The 13,304-nt window shown below is 53.6% G+C and overlaps 1 protein-coding gene across 2 annotated transcripts in view; it reads right to left on the bottom strand.

Annotated features, from left to right (window-relative positions):
* LOC135192726 (GON-4-like protein) overlaps nt 1-13,304 on the bottom strand; it is a 38,016-nt gene that overhangs the window by 23,248 nt on the left and 1,464 nt on the right. For both annotated transcript variants that reach the window (XM_064176053.1, XM_064176054.1), the window contains 11 exons: nt 11,739-11,938; nt 9,429-9,503; nt 9,093-9,143; nt 8,093-8,143; nt 7,286-7,381; nt 6,945-7,049; nt 5,447-5,617; nt 4,859-5,051; nt 3,741-3,842; nt 2,347-2,387; nt 1,053-1,156 (listed from right to left, as the gene is read on the bottom strand). In XM_064176053.1, coding sequence (XP_064032123.1) covers nt 1,053-1,156; nt 2,347-2,387; nt 3,741-3,842; nt 4,859-5,051; nt 5,447-5,617; nt 6,945-7,049; nt 7,286-7,381; nt 8,093-8,143; nt 9,093-9,143; nt 9,429-9,503; nt 11,739-11,938 — 1,189 coding nt within the window. The remainder of the gene's footprint in view (nt 1-1,052; nt 1,157-2,346; nt 2,388-3,740; nt 3,843-4,858; nt 5,052-5,446; nt 5,618-6,944; nt 7,050-7,285; nt 7,382-8,092; nt 8,144-9,092; nt 9,144-9,428; nt 9,504-11,738; nt 11,939-13,304) is intronic.

The raw sequence follows: 13,304 nt of genomic DNA on the forward strand, positions 1-13,304 counted from the left end.
CCATGAACAGGTCACAACATGAATAGATGAGGGGAGAGCAACTGATGGCATTGACCTGGACCTGAGCAAGGCCCTTGGCACTGTCCCACACCACAGCCTGGTCTCTGAGCTGGTGACACATGGGTTTGATGGGTGGACCACTGGATGGGTAGAGAAGTGGCTTGATGGCTGCACCCAAAGAGTGGCTGTCAATGGTCCATGGCCAAATGCAGGCCAGGGACAAGCAGAGTCCCGCAAGGATCAGTCCTGGGACCAGTCTTGTTCCACACCTTTGTGGGTGCCATGGACAGAGGCATTGAGGGCAGCCTCAGCAAGTTTGCTGCCCACACCAAGCTGTGTGCTGCAGCAGAGAGGCTGGAGGGCAGGGATGCTGAGACCCCACCTGGAGTGCTGCATCCAGCTCTGGAGCCCCTGGGACAAGAGGGATGTGGAGATGCTGGAGAGTGTCCAGAGAAGGGCCAGGAGGATGCTCAGAGGCTGCAGCAGCTCTGCTGTGAGCACAGCCTGAAAGAGTTGGGGCTGTGCAGGCTGCAGCAGAGGAGGCTCCCAGGGGACCTTCTTGTGGCCTGTCAGGATCTGAAGTGGGCTCCAAAAAAGCTGGGGAGGGACTTTTGAGGCTCCCAGGGAGTGGCAGGACTGGGAGGGATGGAGCAAAGCTGGAGGTGGGGAGAGTGAGGCTGGAGGTGAGGAGGAAGTTCTGCAGCATGAGAGTGGTGAGAGCCTGGCAGGGGTTGCCCAGGGAGGTGGTTGAGGCCCCATGGCTGCAGATGTTTAAGGCCAGACTGGATGAAGCTGTGGGCAGCCTGCTCCAGGGTAGGGTGCCCCTGGGCATGGCAGAGGGGTTGGCACTGGCTGATCCTTGTGGTCTCTTCCAACCCTGACTGATTCTATGATTCTAAGTGTCCAATCCCCTACAGAAAACTGGCTCAGAGCCTTCAGAACAGTGACCTGTGCTGAACAGACCTTATCTCTCTGCTGGGTGGCTCAGCACAGCTGCAGGTAACCAAAGGCTCTCTGGCAGAAGTTATCTGACCAGAACCAGATGGTCCTACCTGAGTGCCTGAGGTGTATTAAAATTGGGTCTCGACTCTGGAACAGTATCTTCATCTTCTGGACCTTCATCTTCCATGTTGGAGAAACCCATTTCATCCTGAAACTGACAGCAAAGGTACAGCAACAAGAGTCAGGGGCAGAAAGCAAGCTCCAGGAATGGATTTAGCATCACTAAAGCTCCTCTCAGTGTTCCTAGCACAGATCTCCACAGGGACTCAAGGGAAGTTCTGCCAAACTTCCCTTCCCTAAGCTAAAAAATTAACACTTCTGTGATTGGGCTCTTGGTTAAACCAAGACAAAAAGGTCAGATAAAAACTCATAGTGCTGAGCAAGAAGTTTCAGGGTACAGAAGCAGAGAAGTGCTCCTCTAGCTCCCAGCAAAGCTCCTCTAGCTCCCAGCAAAGCTCCTCTAGCTCCCAGCAAAGCTCCTCTAGCTCCCAGCAAAGCTACAGGGAAAAGGCTCCAAACAAAGTCAGGGTTCTCTGACTTGCAACTCCAGGCAGAGGTCAGTAGAATCCTCCCTGGCTTCTCTCATCCATCCCCTAAGCAGGCAGCAGGGTAGGAGAGGCACAAAGTAAATTCAGATCTAGGTCTGACAGTTCAGCAGCACACAGTCAGTACAGCACCTCCCAGAGACATCCCTCTATGGCTTTAGAGATTTCCCTTGGCCCAAAGGATGTGGAAGGAGCAGAGAATGCTGCAGGCTCTTCACTGCCAACCTTATGTGGAAACAAAGCAAGCTGTGCCCCTGGGAGCACAGTGAGAGCAGCCAGGCAGGAAGTCCATACTGGCACTGCCACACATGAAGTTGATACCAGCACTAAAGAAATGAGTTTTAAGAGGTTTTTTTCCCCCCTATTTTTAGTCTCCTTTGGTATTATTTTCATTAAACTGAACCCAATGCTCCAGGTGTGGCCTCTGGTGCCAGGCTGCACACAGCAGTGAGCTGGGCCATGGCTGCACAGCCAGGGAGTGCAGACAAGAAAGGCCACAAACACCCTTAGCTCCCAGTCCACCTTCCCTTCTCGTTTTTACAGTGAGGTTTTGGCATCAGATCCAGAGTTTTTTATGCTGTGCTGGACCAAAAAGAGGTTTGAGTGACCTTAACCTGCAGTCCTCTGCAAGACAGCTTTGGTTAGAGCTGCACCAATGACGGATGTTAAGCAAAGCTGCACCACAGCTGGGGGAGTCAGAGAAGACTTGAACTCAGCCATCTCTGTTTCCAACCCAAACAACTCTACCAGCTCAGAAAGAGATCAAATCCTTCAGTGCCAGAACAAATTCATCACTTACTGTCTCAAACAGCTCCTCCATCAGTTCATTCACTTCCTTTTCTGCAAGCAAAACAAAGAGGTAAAAAAGAAAGAAGCAGCAGCAGGAAGGTTCCTGCCCAAGAAACACTTTGCAAGATCAAACCCTTGAAGGCATTTCTCTTGCAAAGGGAAATTCTCCTCTCTCAGAGAGAGGAAAAAACCCTGAGAGCATACCCCTTAAAAGTTCTAACACTAACTTCAGTGCTCCATGGAAGAAAAGTGCTGCTCCTAACACTAACTTCAGTGCTCCAGGCAGAAAGTGCTGCTCCTAGCACTAACTTCAGTGCTCCAGGCACAAAAGTGCTGCTCCTAACACTAACTTCAGTGCTCCAGGCAGAAAAGTGCTGCTCCTAACACTAACTTCAGTGCTCCAGGCAGAAAGTGCTGCTCCTAGCACTAACTTTAGTGCTCCAGACACAAAAGTGCTGCTCCTAGCACTAACTTCAGTGCTCCAGGCACAAAAGTGCTGCTCCTAACACTAACTTCAGTGCTCCAGGCAGAAAGTGCTGCTCCTAGCACTAACTTCAGTGCTCCAGGCACAAAAGTGCTGCTCCTAACACTAACTTCAGTGCTCCAGGCACAAAAGTGCTGCTCCTAACACTAACTTCAGTGCTCCAGGCAGAAAGTGCTGCTCCTAGCACTAACTTCAGTGCTCCAGGCACAAAAGTGCTGCTCCTAACACTAACTTCAGTGCTCCAGGGTGGAAAAGTGCTGCTCCTAACACTAACTTCAGTGCTCCAGGCACAAAAGTGCTGCTCCTAGCACTAACTTCAGTGCTCCAGGCAGAAAAGTGCTGCTCCTAACACTAACTTCAGTGCTCCAGACACAAAAGTGCTGCTCCTAACACTAACTTCAGTGCTCCAGGCACAAAAGTGCTGCTCCTAGCACTAACTTCAGTGCTCCAGGCACAAAAGTGCTGCTCCTAACACTAACTTCAGTGCTCCAGGCACAAAAGTGCTGCTCCTAACACTAACTTCAGTGCTCCAGGCAGGCAAAGTGCTGCTCCTAACACTAATTTCAGTGCCCCAGTGTGGAAAAGTTCTGCTTCTAAACCCAACAGAGACTGCAAAGCCTTGGGGAAAAAATGACTTAGACTCAAATCCCAAGGCCAGGAATTCAGTTGTGAGCTGGCTGAAGCTTTCTGCAAGGCTGTGCCACCACATAAGTATTATTCCACAGCCTCTTCCACGGAGGAAAGCTGCAGCTGACAGCCAGATCCTTGCAGGCACTCAGAGAACCAGCTCTGCACACCAAAGCTCCTCAGCTCACCATGCAAGTTTCATCTCAATCAGCCAACACTGCAGAATCTCTGCAACAACCCCAAATGAATCCCTGAGCCCAAAAGCAAGCAGGTTTGATTCCCCAGGGACTCACTGGTGATCCTCACAGCACGATCATTCCTGAAGTCTTCTGTGTCTGGTTCATCCAGATCCTCCAGGAAGTTGTATTCAGGATCATCATCATCATCTGCTTCATCTGGTGAAGAAGCAGAGGAGTCATTCCCCTGCCCCAAGAGCAATCAACTGCCAGGTGCAGCACTTCAGCTGCTGCCTGACCTGGATCACTGCTTCAAGCTAAGTGTCTCTCCCTTTGCACAGAAGCCACATCAAGCCCAAACTGAGCTACCAGCAGCAGCCCTCATGTGTAGCCACTGCTGGATTTACTCCACTGAGTGAAGCAGAACTGTTTCCATTTGTGGTTTATATTCAACTGAGACAGCTGTAAGCAACAGGTAAATCCATCTGGGCTGAGGCAATCCCAGGTACCTACAGGCTGGGCAGTGCCTGCTTTGAGAGCAGCCCTGAAGGAAAGGACTTGAGGGTGCTTGGAGATGAGAAGCTCAACACTGAGCCACCAGTGAGCACTGGCAGCCAAGAGAGACAACTGTGCCCTGGGCTGCAGCAAGAGAAGTGTGGGCAGCAGGGTGAGGGAGGGGATTCTGCTCCTCTGCTCCACTCTGGTGAAACCCAACCTAGAGCAGTGTCCAGTTCTGAAACCACTATGACAGGAAAGATCTGCAAGTGCTGGAAAGTGTCCAGAGAAGGGCCAGGAGGATGATCAGGGGCCTGGAGCTGACTTGCTGGGAGTTGGGGTTGTGCAGCCTGGAGAGGAGGACAGGCTGAATGTTGGGGCTGTGCAGCCTGGAGAGGAGAAGGCTCTGAGGAGACCTTATTGTGACCTTCCAGGATCTAAAGGGGGTTACAAGAAAACTGGAGAGGAACTTTTCAAGGTGTTGGGTAGTGATAGGGCTGGAATGGATCCAAGCTGGATGAGATGAGATTGAGATCAGAGGTTAGGAAGAAGCTCTTCACCATAAGGGTAGTGAGATCCTGGCACAGGTTGCCCAGGGAGCTGCTGGAAGCCTCATCCCTGGAGGTCTTTAAGGCCAGGCTGGATGTGGCTATGGGCAACCTGCTCATGGCAAGGAGGTTGGACCTGGATGATCCTTGAGGTCCCTTCCAGCCCTGACAGTTCTGTGCTCTGTCTCATACCTTCATTCTCCACATCATCATTCATCAGGCCTCCCAGCCACCTCTTCCACTCCTCATCATCTGCAGTGTTGGGGTCATACATGTCAGGGGTGATGTCAGGGGCTCGCAGCTCAGCCTCCAGCTGCCCCAGGGGCACATCCTTCAGGGGTCTCTTCGAGCGGGTGCGGAAGGCAATGAGGCTGTCCTCCAGAGGCTGAAGGGAGAAGGCAAAGCCAAGGAGTTACAAATGCTTCTTTTTCTTACCTCTTCAGCTTCCCCAGCAGCAGAGGCTTCAGCCCAGTCAGAAAAGTCCCATACCAAAACCATCAGACTCTTGTCACAAAGAATCACAAAATGGTTTGGGTTGGAAGGGACCTGCAAAGGGCAGCTCTGCACTCAGCAGGGGCACCCTCAGCTACATCAGGCCTTGCAGAGCTTCACTTTGAACATTCTATGATCCTGAGACTCAACTTCTTGTGCAAAGGTATCCACAGAGAGCAGGATGCAGTGAACCAGCAGGGAACACCACAAAGCTGCCTTCTCTCTAGCAAGTCTTACTCAAACTGCACTCCCCCCAACACTGCCTCACAGCATCCCTCCAGCCAGTACCTGGTAGGCATCCATGCACACTGGGCTTGAAGCCAGCTCTTCATCCACTGCATGCAGCTTCTCCATGAAGGTGCTGTCTTTGCTTTGCTTTGGTTTAGGTGGTGGTGGTGGTCCCATGGGAACTACTTCAGCACTGATATGTCTAACAACAGGTGTAGGAACCTTCTCCACCTAATTAGAAAGGTCTTTGTGTTAAAAGGTTTTCTTCAGAACTTAAATCACAGCATCACCAAGGTTGGAAGAGACCTCATAGATCATCAAGTCCAACCCTTTACCACAGAGCTCAAGGCTAGACCATGGCACCAAGTGCCATGTCCAATCCTGCCTTAAATGCCTCAGGAGAGGGTAGGTCTCATTTTCTGCCTGCCTAAGGACTAGCACAAGAGAAAGGAGAAAAACACTTCCCAGAAGCAAATGGATTCTTCACCTCTCACTTATTTGGATCTTTCAGAAAGTACAAATAGATTTATTATCCAAAAGACTTGAAGGAGACCTTTGGAAGGTCTCAGTGCCAGCCTCAACATTTACTGCTCTTCAGATTTCCCAGCTCTAGAACTGTGGCACACTCCCAACCCTCCCAAAAAACACAACCCCATGGCAAGCACCAGGTGGAAATCATAACACATGGATTGCTCCTCCTCTGATTCCAGTGGCAGAGGTCAGCTCTCATAGCTGCTTACTCATGCCTGACTGCTGCTGCCTGGCTGTTAGCACATTGCCCATTCTCCCCCCAAAAAACACAACCCCATGGCATGTACCAGGTGGAAATCACAACACATGGATTGCTCCTCCCCTGATTCCAGTGGCAGAGGTCAGCTCTCACAGCTGCTTGATGCTGCCTGGCTGTTAGCTCATGGCCCATTCATCCCCCAGAACACAACCCCATGGCAAGTACCAGGTGGAAATCACAACACATGGATTGTTCCTCCTCTGATTCCAGTGGCAGAGGTCAGTTCTCACAGCTGCTTACTCATGCCTGGCTGCTAGCACATGGCACATTCTCCCCCCAAAACACACAACCCCGTGGCAAGCACCAGGTGGAAATCACAACACAAGGATTGCTCCTCCTCTGATTCCAGTGGCAGAGGTCAGCTCTCACAGCTGCCTACTCATGCCTGACTGCTGCAGCCTGGCTGTTAGCACATTGCCCATTCTCCTGCTGCTGTGGCAGTGCAGGCAGACATGAACACCTTTAGCTTCTCTCTTTTCCCTCCTAAGCCAAGCACAGAAAGCAATCCTCCTGCACTGCTCTCAGAAAGAATCTGCAAAGCTGTCATTATGCAAAGCCAGCTCTCCCCACTGGCACTGGGATGGGGTTTAAGCACTGCTGTTCATTTTAAACCCCAATTTTCCCTGCAAGGCTTCCACCTCAGCTACTCCTGCAGGAGCCTAAAGCCACGCAGCACAGATCCAGACAGACGGCTGGAGTTTTGCATTCATCATTTAGGAATGATGACTGAAAAACCTGCTCAGAGAAGGGACAAACTCTCAAGTTTACCTCACAGGGTGTCCCTCCTTCTTCATCAGATGACCTCCTCGTCCTGGAGCGTTTGGCTCCCCGCGGGGAGGAGGCAGTGCTCTCCACATCGCTCTCCAGCAAGCTCTGCAAGTGCAGAATGCAATCAAACCACTGAGCCACAGCCAAAACCCTTTCAGCCAACACTCTGCAGTGCCTCTTTTGGGGCAAAAGAACAACAGCACTGAAGAAAAATTCCCAGCCCTGTGATGGCTTAGAGGTTTTCATGGGCTTAAAACTGAGAGAGCATTTCAGTGCCTCGAGCAAGGAGGTAACTCCGTGCTGAACAGAAGAGATCTTTGTACAAGTTGTAGCTCCTCTACCTCTTCTGCAGTCTCATCCTCATCCTCGTCATCAGGCTGGTATTCTTCATCAGATGAATCATCTTCCTCAAGAGGAATGTCCACAAACTGAGGAGGCTGCAACAGCAGAAAGGTGACAAGGTGAAAGGTGTTAGGGTGAACGATCGGACTCAATCTTAGGGTTGGTCAACTTGGAGAAGAGAAAGCTCCAGGGAGACCTTGGAGCAGCCTTGCAGTAGCTGGAGGAGGCTACAAGAAAGCTGGAGAGGGATTTTGACATGGGCTGGGAGTGCTATGACAGCTTTAAGTTGGAAGAGGGGAGATTTAGACTGGAGAAGAGGAAGAAACTCTTTAGAGGGTGGGCAGAGCTTGGCACAGGTTGTTCAGGGAGGTTGTGGCTGCCCCTTCCCTGGAGGTGTTGAAGGCCTTGAGCAAGCTGGGCTGGTGGGAGGTGTCCTTGCCCATGGCAGGGGGTTGGAGCAGGAGACATCTCCAGGCAGTCCTTCAGTCTATGACATAGTCCCAGGTAGAAGCATGAGGCCTGGGCAGAGCCATTCCCTGTCAGGCCCTTCAGGTGGAGGCTGCTGCAGTACCAACACAAGAAGCTGGACCAGCAGGAAGGACATCCCTATGGAATGTCATCACTCTGTGTCCTATCCTCCCCTGAAGGCAGCTCCTCTGTGCTCCTGCTGCTGTGACTGCCTTGTCCTGCCTTGCACACTCTGTTTGCACTCCCAACACATCAGACACAACTCCACCCTCCAGGGGATTTCTTGCTCAGCAGGGTACCCACAACATGGTCTCTGAATTTCCAGCAGTTCACTTTACCTTCACCTCATTTGCCTTCTTAATGGGAGAAATATTCCACGTTGGAATAACCTAGAGACAGCAAAAGGGCTTGAACTGTTTGTGAAGAGCCAGAGTGTTCCACAGCTCACACAACATTAACCCAACGGAGCCTCTGCCCTCCAAAGCAGGCAAGCAACAACAAACTTCAACCCAGGCCTTCCCAACCTCCCCCCATGGCCTTCCCAACCTCCCCCCATGGCCTTCCCAACCTCTCCCCCCACAGCCTTCCCAATCTTCCCCCAAGGCCTTCCCACCCTCTCCCTCCACAACCTTCCCAACCTCCCCCCAACAGCCACCCAACCTCTCCCCACAGCCTTCTCAACCTCTCCCCCCAAGGCCCTCCCAACCTGCCCCCACAGCCATCCCAACCTCCCCCCCACAGCCATCCCAACCTCCCCCCCACAGCCATCCCAACCTCCCCCCCACAGCCATCCCAACCTCTCCCCCCACAGCCTTCCCAACCTCCCCCCATGGCCTTCCCAACCTCCCCCCATGGCCTTCCCAACCTGCCCCCCACGGCCTTCCCAATCTTCCCCCAAGGCCTTCCCACCCTCTCCCTCCACAACCTTCCCAACCTCCCCCCAACAGCCACCCAACCTCTCCCCACAGCCTTCCCAACCTCTCCCCCCAAGGCCCTCCCAACCTGCCCCCACAGCCTTCCCAACTTCCCCCCCAAGGCCCTCCCAACCTGCCCCCACAGCCTTCCCAACTTCCCCCACCATGGCCTTCCCAACCTCCCCCCCATGGCCTTCCCAACCTCCCCCCCGACATCCTTCCTAACCTCTCCCCCCACAGCCTTCCTCCCCAGCCTGCAGACACCTCTCTCAGTCCAGCAGACACCACTCTCAGTCCAGCAGACACTCTCAGCTCCCTCCCCTCTGCCTTCTGCTCACCCCAAGCACCTTTCCCACTTCCCTCCTAAGCCCCAAACCCCCGCGGGCAGGGGCAGGGGCAGCAGCAGAGGCAGTGCTGTACTCACCACTCCTTTCTCCACGACTTCTTTCAGTTTGGAACGAGTCATTTTGGGCTCCTGAGAGTTTAAAAGAAGACAACAGCAACTTGTTGAGGCCATTTGCCTTCGGGGCAAACTCTGCCCCCCCTGCCAGGCACTTCTCTCGTCGCCAACCCATTCCCTTTTAGCCACAGAGAGACATCAGCTCAGAGCTGATGGTTTGCAATTAACACTCAGACACTTCCCACTCGAGAATGCAACCTAAACTTGCAGTTCAACCTCTGCTCTGCATCAGGAGCCGAGGGGGTAGACTGGAGGTGCTGCTGGGTGCGTTTGGAGCAAGGGGAAAAGCTTTTTACTCACAAACAAAGGGATATCTTCAGTCTCACTGATGGCTGCCTTCATCATGGCAACCACATGCTCGTTTGTGATCACCTCCTGCAGGGACACAGCAGAAAAGGGAAGGTTTGCATCCTGCTGGCTAGAAGGAGGCAGATTTAAGGTTAAAATAAATCAGTTCTGGGGGAAAAAAAACAACCTCTCTTGTGAGTGCTTCAGGGGAGGAAAGCAGCCAAGACAGAAGCCCACAGCAGCTTCCCTGGAGAGGTGAGGCCAGGCCAAGCTCATGAGGTTCAACAAGAGCAAGTGCAGGGTCCTGCACTAATACAGGCTTGAGAGAAGCCCTGAAGAAAAGGACTCGGAGGCTGCTGGGGGATGAGAAGCTCAAGGTGAGCCACCAGTGGGCAGTGGCAGCCCAGAGAGCCAAACAGAGCCTGGGCTGCAGCAAGAGGAGCGTGGGCAGCAGGGTGAGGGAGGGGATTCTGCTCCTCTGCTGAGACCACACCTGGGGCACTCTGCCCAGTTCTGGAGTCCCTACTACAGAGAAGGCTCCGAGGAGACCTTCTTGAGGCCTTCCAGGATCTGAAGGGAGCTACAAGAAAGCTGGGGAGGGACTTTTTAGGAGGTCAGGGAGTGACAGGACTGGAGGAGATGGATCTGAGCTGAAGGAGGGGAGATTTACATCAGAGATGAGGAAGAAGTCCATCACCATGAGGGTGCTGAGACCCTGGCAGAGGTTGCCCAGAGCAGTGGTGGAAGCCTCCTCCTTGGAGATGTTTAAAGCCAGGCTGGATGTGGCCCTGGGCAACCTGCTCCAGTGTGAGGTGTCCCTGCCCATAGCAGGGAGGTTGGAACTGGATAATCCTTGGGGTTTCTTCCAACCCTGACAACTCTGGGAGCCCACAGCAGCTTCCCTGCTCTCAAGCCCCACACTCAGCAAAGGAGATTTCAGCTACAGGAGAAGTGCTGCTGGGCCAATATGGCAGGCAGGGATCAAGGCACACCAAGAAAGGCAGGCCCTGGAGACCTGTCCATGGAGAATCACAGAATGGTTTAGGTTGGAAGGGATCTCAAAGCTCAGCCAGTTCCAAGCCCCTGCCATAGGCAGGGACACCTCCCACTAGAGCAGGTCACTCAAGGCCTCATCCAGCCTGGCCTTGAACAGCTCCAGGGAGGGAGCAGCCACAACCTCCCTGGGCAACCTGTGCCAGGGACTCATCACCCTCACCATAAAGAACCCTTTCCTAACATCCACCTTCAATCTCCCCTCTGCCACTTCAAACCCATTCCTCCTTCTCATTCCCAGCCCTTCTCAATAGTCCCTCCCCAGCCCTCCTGCAGCCCCCTTCAGATCCTGCAAGGCCACTCCAAGGGCTCCTCCAACCTTCTCCTCTCCAGCCTGCACAGCCCCAACTCAGCCTGTCCTCAGAGCAGAGCTGCTGCAGCCCTCTCAGCATCTTGGTGGCCTCCTCTGGACTGGCTCCAACACTTCCATGTCCTGCTTGTGTTGGGGGCTCCAGAGCTGCACACAGGACTGCAGGTGGGGTGTGAGGAGAGCAGAGCCAAGGGGCAGAATCCCCTCCCTTGCCCTGCTGCCCACACTGCTCCTGCTGCAGCCCAGCACAGGGTTGTGTCTGGGCTGCACATGCACACAATGTCCCACACAATTCCCCCTTCAAGGCATTTCATAGGAGAGATCAGGATGTGGAGGGTGCCCTGCCCATGACACCAAGTGAATAGAATAGAATCAACCAGGTTGGAAGAGAGCTCCAAGCTCATCCAGTCCAACCTAGCACCCAGCCCTACCCAGTCAACCAGACCATGGCACCAAGTGCCTCAGCCAGGCTTTTCTTGAACACCCCCAGGGATCATGACTCCACCACCTCCCTGGGCAGCCCATTCCAGTGCCAATCACTCTCTCTGACAACAACTTCCTAACAACATCCAGTCTAAACCTCCCCTGGCACAACTTGAGACTTGTCCCCTTGTTCTGTTGCTGCTTGCCTGGCAGCAGAGCCCAACCCCACCTGGCTACAACCTCCCTGCAGGCAGCTGCAGGCAGCAATGAGCTCTGCCCTGAGCCTCCTCTGCTGCAGGCTGCACCCCCCCAGCTCCCTCAGCCTCTCCTCACAGGGCTGTGCTCCAGGCCCCTCCCCAGCTTTGTTGCCCTTCTCTGGACACCTTCCAGCACCTCAACATCTCTCTTGAATTGAGAGGCCCAGAACTGGACACAGCACTCAAGGTGCCACCAGCAGTGCTACACTCAGCTCTGGACTGCCCTTCCTTCCCAAGCTGGGCATTCCTGCCCCCCCTTCAAGGTCCCACTGCACTCACATGCAGAATGTTTCTCACGTTGACGACTGTCAGGTTGTGCTGCTTAGCTCCATCCTCCAGGGTCCGATCCAGGGTATCATCCAGCTTGATGTCACAGGACAAAGGCCCCTCCTCCTCCTCGGGGCTTTTCCCTTCTCTCTTCCTTTTGGTTGCCTTCCTCCTCCTCTTCCTCCTCTCAATGTCCTCTTCATCTTGCTCCTCTGAGAATAAAAAGGGAATCTAAGATTTACAAGGGCTGGGAGTGCCAGGACAAGCAGCAAGAAGGGCTTTGAGGTGGGAGAGGGGAGACTGAGACTGCAGAGCACAGAATCAAACAGGCTGGAAGAGAGCTCCAAGCTCATCCAGTCCAACCTCTCACCCAGCCCTAGCCAACCAACTGAACCATGGCACTAAGTGCCCCATCCAAGCTTGGCTTGATGAGGAAGAAATTCTTTAGAGTGAGGGTGGGGAGAGCCTGGCACAGGTTGCCCAGGGGGGTTGTGGCTGTCACCTGCCTAGAGGTGTTTCAGGCCAGGCTGGAACCTAATTGATTCTATCACAGAATCAACCAGGTTGGAAGAAAGCTCCAGGCTCATCCAGTCCAACCTAGCACCCAGCCCTGTCCAACCAACCAGACCATGGCACTCAGTGCCCCCAGCCAGCCTTGGCTTCAGCACTTCCAGCCATGGGCACTGCACCACCTCCCTGGGCAGCCCATGCCAGTGCCAATCACTCTGTGCCTGAGGTTGGAGCTGAATGATCTCTTAGGTCCCTTTTGAGCCAAACCATTCTGTGATTCTTTAAGCCTGGGAAAACACACACAGGCTGGGAAAACCAGGCTGGAATCATAGAATCAACCAGGTTGGAAGAGTCCTCCAAGATCATCCAGTCCAACCCATCCCCCAGCCCTAGCCAGTCAACCAGACCATGGCACTAAGTGCCTCATTCAGTCTTCTCTTGAACACCTCCAGGGACGGTGCCTCCACCACCTCCCTGGGCAGCCCATTCCAATGCCAATCACTCTCTCTGCCAACAACTTCTTCCTAACATCCAGCCTAGACCTGCCCTGGCACAGCTTGAGACTGTGTCCCCTTGTTCTATTGCTGCTTGCCTGGGAGAAGAGGTCAACCCCCCCTGGCTACAATGTCCCTTCAGGGAGTTGTAGACAGCAACGAGGTCACCCCTGAGCCTCCTCTGCTGCAGGCTGCACACCCCCAGCTCCCTCAGCCTCTCCTCATAGGGTTTGTGTTCCAGGCCCCTCCCCAGCTTTGTTGCTCCTCTGGACACCTTCCAGCACCTCAACATCTCTCTTGAATTGAGGGGCCCAGAACTGGACACAGCACTCAAGATGTGGCCTGAGCAGTGCTGAGTACAGAGGAAGAATAACCTCCCTGCTCCTGCTGCCCACACTGCTCCTGATGCAGAATCTGAAACAAGAAGAGAATAAACCCACCCAAACAAACCCAAAACCACTTCTGAATTGCTTCTGAGAATCAAAGAATCAGTCAGGGTTGGAAGGGACCACAAGGAGCAGGCAGTGCCAACCCCTGCCATGCCCAGGGACACCTTACCCTGGAGCAGGCTGCA

Source organism: Pogoniulus pusillus, chromosome 43 (assembly GCF_015220805.1).
Source record: "Pogoniulus pusillus isolate bPogPus1 chromosome 43, bPogPus1.pri, whole genome shotgun sequence".
NCBI classification, from domain to species: domain Eukaryota; kingdom Metazoa; phylum Chordata; class Aves; order Piciformes; family Lybiidae; genus Pogoniulus; species Pogoniulus pusillus.